A 7,498-nucleotide genomic window follows, 5' to 3' on the forward strand; every position below is an offset into this window, starting at 1 on the left:
CAATTCATTCAATTAATCCATTCATGGCTCCTACACGCCAGCCCCTAATTATTAGGTTATTACATAATAATTACTCACATTGCAGATGTTAATAGGAGGCATGAAGCAATTAAAAGATCAATAATCAAAGTCCATAAATTTACTTTACATTTTCGATCTTCTTTCTTCCTCCCGATCCTGTATATGAGTCATAAGTCAGTAAGACCAGAGGTTACTAGCACATAGTCTTATCAGAGTGATCTTTACCATCACTCTATGTCTGTCAGTCAAAATCAGAGTCAAAATGGAGGTCAAAGTGTCACAATGTGCATCAACCACTCCTTATCCAGCTTCGGCCTCCTGTAGTAGACAGACTTTGGTTATTGGTCGGTCCAGGCAGCTGCTCTTTGTTTTGATGCGTACCTGACGCACAAAACCTCTCCTGTCTGGAAAGGTTTGTAGGACTCTTCCCATGACCCAGGAGTTACGAGGTCTGCTGTTACTACTACTGCTGACAACTCCTTTTTCATCCTTTGTAGCTTTTCCATCTCTGTCTCTTGAAAAGCTCTTTGCTTGACCTGATGCCCCAGTAGTGGAGGGGCCTTTCTTCCCAGAATCCTTTTCTTTATCTCCCGTTTCAGCTTTCTTCAAGGCCTCTCTGCTGTCTTTCTTCAATGAATGTCTTTGTTGGTCCGTCTCCAAGTCAGACTGTGCAAGAGCCATGCTCAATTGTCTCCTCTTCTGACAAACAGACAAGAGCCAAGTCTTAAATCTCAAGATCCAAGCAACAGACTTTCTCAGAGGGGTCCAAGAGTCAAAGTAATGGATCATGCGAGTCACTGCATCAACCTCCTCTCTGACCTGTACAGCATTCACTGCAACAGCTTTCTTAACCTCAGGGTCATCTGATGGAAGTTGAAGAGCATCGTCAGGAGAGACAGGCCACTCACTCTCAGGTTGAAGGAGAAAATGAGGCCCTGACACCCATGTTGCATTCTTGAGAAATGTATCTACTTTCACACCCCTGGAGGCAACATCGGCTGGATTGCTTGCAGTTTCAACATACCTCCATTGAGAAGGGTGTGAGGCCTTGCGAATTTCTGAGACTCGGTTGGCAACAAAGACTCTGAATCTGGTCATCACTCCTATCAGTGAACTTGTAAGATCTGGTCCCTGTAGGAGCTGAGCATTAAGTGATGTTCCCTGGAAACTCGCTCCACAGTCAAAGACAACTCTGATCTTTCCTTTTGTAGGATGGTAGACGCCATGGTGCGGAATATACCAGACCTTGCCATCACTACGTTCCACATCCTCTTCAGGCACCCTTTCAGCATAACCTTTGGCAACAAGGTCATTCTTGAAGGCCATGTAATCAGCATGAAATGAGGAATCCTTCTGAAGCCTCTTCTTCAGGTGTAAGGCACGCTGCTCAATGATTTTCTTATTATTTGGCATGCTAACGTCCCTTTTCCTCAGAGGTAAGTTGATCTGATAGTGGCCATTCACTTGCTTTGCTGAGTTTGTGACCAGTTCCATAAACTTTTGATCTTCTCTTGACATGCCAGTTTGTTCATCCATGCTGCATTCAGGGAAATCTGCCTTAAATTGCTGCTGCCAAAGTTCGTCCAAACACACAACTGACACTCTGTTCACTTGTAACTCTGGCTGCTCACAGTCCATTGCATCTCTACTGTCTCCTTTCAGTGGTCCGTTCACAGTCCAACCCAGCATTGTCCTTACTGCATAGGGTCCATTATTAACACTGCGTATGACTTGCAATGGTTCCAAGGCCTTAGAAACATTTGTCCCTATCAACAGCTCAATCCCTGCCTCAATCTCAGGCAAATTGACATGTTTTAAATGAGGCCATCTCTGAAGATCACTCTGTCTCGGAATGTTCCCTTTGTGAACAGGCATGCACATCTGCGTGTAAGCCTTGGGCAGTTCACAGAAGTGCTCCTCATTCAAGCCAGCTACCTCCAGGCCTGACATGATGTGACTGCTCACAACTTTCTCTTGGCCCATTGTCCGTAAAAGAATATGTACCTTCTTCCCTGTAAGGTGAAGCTTGTGCATCAGAGACTCTGTACAGAATACTGCTGTACTGCCTTGGTCCAAGAAAGCATAGGTGGTGACAATCTTGCTCCCCTTTCTGGATTTAACTTGCACTGGAACTATGGGAAGTTTACAATCGTGATCACCAGCCCCAGTATGACCACTTGCCACCAGAGTGCTGTCCACTGACACCTCTGCTTTCCTCTCAGCTAGGTAAGATTCCTTTTCCTTTGGAGGAATGTGAAGTATGGTTGGATGTTTAAGACCACATTTTGCACAGGAAATCCGTTTTCTGCAATCTTTGCTGATGTGTCCAATACACAAACAGCCAAAACAGACACCATTGTCCTTCAAGAAGCCAATCTTCTCTTTATGTGCTCTTTTCCCCAACTGAGGACACAAATCCAATGCGTGACCTCCTCCACAGCAAAGACATGTCTTCCTTTCAGTTTGAACATGTTCCTTCCCTTTGGTTCCAGTTTGAGTTTTGTTTCCCACAGGGGCTACAGTGGTAGCAAAACTAGTTCCTTTAATTCCAGAACGAGATTGTGGATTGTGCTTACTTACACCTTTGTTTGTTGTCAGCGATGGAGCATCCTGTATGTTTCCAAACACTGGGTCAGTTAAGATTCTCACTTGTCTCTCAATGAAATTAGTGATGTCAATGAATGTAGCTCTCTGGCTGCGCCTTTCTTGCAGTTCATAGGCTACAGTTCTCCACTTGTCCCTAAATTTGTAAGGCAGTTTCCTTATAATGGCCAGCATATTGGCAGGCATGTCTAGCTCATGCAAGTATTGCACCTCTTCCATGGCATTACAGCAGCCTCTGAGGAAAAAGCTGTAATCTTGAAGAGCTTTTACATCTTCAGTTTTGATCGGAGGCCATGAAAGAGCCCTTTCCATGTATGCAGATGCAACCTTCTGCTCATTTCCAAACTGCTCCTGTAGTAAAGCCTTAGCCTTAACATATCCCCTCTCTGGATCAATGTGCTGGCAGCTTCTAACAAACTCTTTTGGATGACCCTTAGTGTACTGCTCCAGGAAATAGAGTCGGTCACTGTGGCTCGCAGTGTTCCTTTCCACACCATCCTCAAAAGCCTTCATGAATGCATGATATTTTAATGGATCACCATCAAAGGTTGGTATATCTCGCTTGGGCAAAGATGAAAGACATTGCTGCTGTATCAACAGTGTAGTGATTTCATTTTGCTTCCTCATAATACCAAGCATGTTGTTTTGGTCTTCATTTTCTGGACCCATATTTGCATACGACACATTTCCATATTGCATTTGTGTAGTTGCTTGAGCATCATGATACACTGAATGTTGCTGGGGTTCATGGCACCCTATAGACATAGGCTTCAAATGAAAGAACTGAGATGGATTTTTCTCCTCAGGCCTTGCTCCTGTATCCAGGTGATCACATTTGATTTCCTTTTGTGACATTTGTGGAATAAATGAATTTGCCTTAGCACTGAGGGTTTGTGTTTTTCCTTGTCTTTTTTCCAAATAAGAATTCATCCCATCTGATTGCTTTGTTATAGAGGTTTTCCCACTTAGGATGCTCTGAGATCTGAACACATTTAGCTTAGCCATGTGTGTAGCAATTTCCTCATCCAGTTGAAGCTGCTCCTTCCTTTTACGTAGCCGTTCCTCCTCTTCTTCCAGTTCGTGTTTGTCCTTTAATAATTTTTGTCTTATCTTTAAAGCTGCTAAGTCCGCCTCAGCTTTAAGACGTGCAGATGAAATACTAGAAGCAGCAGACTTTCTTCCTGTTGCAGAGTTTTGTGATCTGAACACTCTGCTTCCCACATTTGACACACTGTCACTTGGCTTTACATCATCTTGTATATCATCTGTCATGATTATGGATGCAGCCTGCATTATTACTTGAGGTTCATCAGCTATTTGAAGAAAAGACACATCTTCATTGATTCCAACAGGATCAGATTGAACACAACTGTCATTGTGGAGCAGTTCCTCTGGTTCACTCAACCATTGTTCAACATGCCCTTTAAATGTGTTGCTGTATTTCACAATGCTGGAAAACCATTCATTTTGTTTCCTCTGTTCATCCTCTGGGAGTAAAGGAATCAACATATTATGTGACATGTTGGCATTTTCACAAAGTTGAATTAAACTCTCTAAAAGGGGTTGTACATGAGAGACGTTTTCCCTTTTTTTCATGAATGATTTCATTTGTGGTATGAGCCCTTTAATTTTATTCACAGTCCTTTTGCGTTCCCGTTGAAGCTTTTCAATTTTATTCACCAACGCCTTTGCGGTGAGTTGAACTTTTCTTTTCCCACACTCCATTTGAGAACTTGCAACACCAGCATTTATTTGACTCATTTTTCCTCTTTTGAGTTCCTTTTCGATGTCTTTTTCAATACATTATTTGTGCATTTAAGGACACATCCACAGACCGAAAGGCAATTCATCCAGCAAACATCACATTTCCACATCAACAGCGCAGCGGCAATTTCAAAGAGACCAAGCGGAGATTCTTTATTTTTGCATCACGGAGATAATTCAGCACCGGTAATCAATCAGCCAGTCGTCCTCAGCGGACACACAGCAGTGAATATGCAAGCCGCATTCCTTCCATTAATACACAGCTTAATGCGTATAAACACCGGTAAGCCTACCTGGCTTCTGTGGTTGGCTTTGACTGCGGCTCCTGAAGTCGTGATAGTTGAAAGCCGGTGCCTTCTTCAGTCATTTACCCCCGATGATCGCTTAGTTTAATCCCCGTCCAATCGATCCTTGAGCCCATGCGCCATCCGGTGATGTTTCTTTTAATGCCGTTTTTTGTTGACAAAAATGTAGCGACTACTGGCAACAACGTAAAAGTCGCTGAGAGGCTGAGGTAGGGCCTTGTTTGCCGTTTGTCCGACACGCTACCAAAAAGATTCGCTGAGATCAAAACTGTAGCTTAATAACTTTTATTAATGAAAGTGATCAACTTATTATAACTTTCACAAAATATAGGATACTCAAAATAATCACAGCGATCAGGTGTAAAACTGCGTTCAGGTGTAAAACAGCGTTCAGGTGAAAAACAGCGCTCAGCAAAAAATACGACGACCCACTCACCCTCTGTCTCTTACCAGCTGGCATGCAGGTGAACAGGTGCTTAAATTAACTATAGGATACCACCGCCCATATCCATGTGACCTGATTATCAATCCCCGTGATCGTGCAATAATAAACAAACCAAAATAACCCAAAATATAAAACAAAAGAATTACTACTTTGCAATTCATTCAATTAATCCATTCATGGCTCCTACATTATTACAGACAAGAGATTGTGCAAAATTCTACAGTTACAAACTTAAAAAACACTCTTTTCATTCACAAAACAAGGGGAAACAAGGCCAACGCAAACACACAGTGATGTCAACTTCCTCCTGTCTTCAGATGAGGTTAACGTCACTTCCGTAACACTCTGCATGGTAATTTCTGTTAAATGATACCACTCGAATAGACTCTGTACAGCCCTGAAACAAAGGAGGAAAATTGTTACAGTATTTCTACAGAGAGGTAACAAATTTATCACATTTACTGTACTTGCCATTAATGAACAATTTCAAAATGTGACAAACAAACACATATATTTATTTACAGTAGCTTTAGTTGAGGCTCACCTCAGTTGGCAGTATCGGCATCCTGCAGGCAGCACAGCGGGGGGCCTGGACCCTGAAACAGAAAGTCACAGGACTCAGCAGTGACGTCACTCTGGGTGTGACTTAGCTGATGTGTAGCCTGTAGGGCAGGGTTTGGTTTACTCATTTGTCCGGGGGTGTGAAATAAAGGGCTTGGCCCTGTTGTTGTAATCGCACAAGTCCTGTCATAAGAAACTCACTTGTGATAGTCGCTGACACAGTAAATCCGGCTGTCTGTGTCTACAGTGAAGGGCAGACCCTCCAGGCTCTGTCTGCAGATGACACAGCGAAAACAGGACGGGTGGTAAGACTTCCCATGAGCCTGCAGGACCTGATGGTGCACACAAACCCCTAATAAGACCTACAAACACCATAGGTGCACACGTATTTAACTGAATATTTACTCACCATGTCCTTGATTAGATACCCACAGCTGATGCACACTTCTGGGGATGGATGAACTCCTGAGTACTACATTAAACAATTCAATTAATAAATATCTGATAGATTGCTGCAAACTGATATGTTTGTGCCACATTACAACCCATTATATAGTAACACAACAACAGCATACTCACCAAAAAGTCATCTTCACAGTAGATCTTTCCTGACACTGTAAAAAATGGCTGCCGACTAAGCTTTTTACCTAAATGTGAAACAGATTTGCACATGAAGTGAAGTGAATGTAGGGAGTGGTTCCTCTTGCATAATGTGATATTTAGTAACATACTGCTGATTCACTTCAGAGATTAGAAAAACACTGCAACATAAACCTGTTTAACTATATATGTTTTCATTTAGATTTCCAAAACAATAAAATTTAAAGTTCAGTTTTATTTGTCATTTCAATCACAAAAAAAAACACCCAAGAAAAAACATAGTTTGTTTGAGACCAGGGCACACAAAAAAATAAATAAAAACAAACACATAAACATATGATGATTAAAAACATTATGTTTCATCTGCTGCCAGGATAAATGCAGCCACTCCTTCCATGATCTGTTTATGAGAAGATGGAAAAGTGGCTGTGAAAGACTAACATTTTAATTTGATTTAATTTGATTTATTACGTTTTTTGCTATTATTATTATCTGTATGAGTGTAGTATTATGTATTGCAAATAGTATTATGAATTTTATTGTAATTTATAATTTATTATTTTATCATATATGGTTGTTTTATTGCCCAAAAAACACTGAATTACAAAAAAAAAACCCATCAAAAGTGTATGGATTCATCAAAAAAAGGAAATGTGGTAAGGTACACACAAACTAAAAAACAAAATAAGAGAAATACAAGTATGTCAGTCAAAAGTTGTACCCATAATTCATTTGCGCAAATAAACATAATATCTGAACACACACATACAGAAGACTCACTGCAGACGCTGCAGGTGAAACAAGTGTCGTGAAATAGATGTCCCATCGCCTGGCAGGCTCTCTCTGCACTGTACACCGCTTTACTGCATCTTGTACAGTTTCCTGATAAAGATCACACACACATATACACATATACACACACACACACACACACACACACACACACACACACACACACACACAATCCACAACACAATGAGCAAATACAATGAATGTGCTCTAATTTCTGTGTCACAGCTGAGCAGTTTCACTGAGCAACCTGATCCACTCTCCATTCACTGAAAACATACAGACTGAAAATACACTCACGCACGATGGCTCCTGATCTGTTTAAGCCTATAGAGAGCTTTAAAAAACTATGTTAGAAAAGTGTATTCCTCTCTTACCAAAGCAATGATTGGAACTAGAATTGGTGTCC

General features: G+C 41.5%; 1 protein-coding gene across 1 annotated transcript; it reads right to left on the reverse strand.

Moving 5' to 3' along the window:
- Positions 1-5,452: 5,452 nt before the first annotated feature.
- LOC121913503 (Wilms tumor protein 1-interacting protein-like) lies at positions 5,453-7,114 on the reverse strand. The gene is made up of 6 exons (XM_042436161.1): positions 7,081-7,114; positions 6,280-6,347; positions 6,110-6,172; positions 5,902-6,032; positions 5,684-5,735; positions 5,453-5,536 (listed from the first exon to the last, which is right to left on the reverse strand). Exons 3-6 carry the CDS (start codon positions 6,110-6,112, stop codon positions 5,453-5,455), a joined length of 270 nt encoding a protein of 89 aa, XP_042292095.1. The 5' UTR covers positions 6,113-6,172; positions 6,280-6,347; positions 7,081-7,114.
- Positions 7,115-7,498: the final 384 nt, after the last annotated feature.

Source organism: Thunnus maccoyii, chromosome 15 (genome assembly GCF_910596095.1).
Source record: "Thunnus maccoyii chromosome 15, fThuMac1.1, whole genome shotgun sequence".
NCBI lineage: Eukaryota > Metazoa > Chordata > Actinopteri > Scombriformes > Scombridae > Thunnus > Thunnus maccoyii.

Excerpts from the sequence above, each read along its gene's own strand:
- LOC121913503 (XM_042436161.1), bottom strand. Across the intron at positions 5,736-5,901 it reads TGTGTCAGCGACTATCACAA|GGTCCAGGCCCCCCGCTGTG; the intron begins GTGAGTTTCTTA and ends TTTCTGTTTCAG. Across the intron at positions 5,537-5,683 it reads TGCCGATACTGCCAACTGAG|GGCTGTACAGAGTCTATTCG; the intron begins GTGAGCCTCAAC and ends CCTTTGTTTCAG.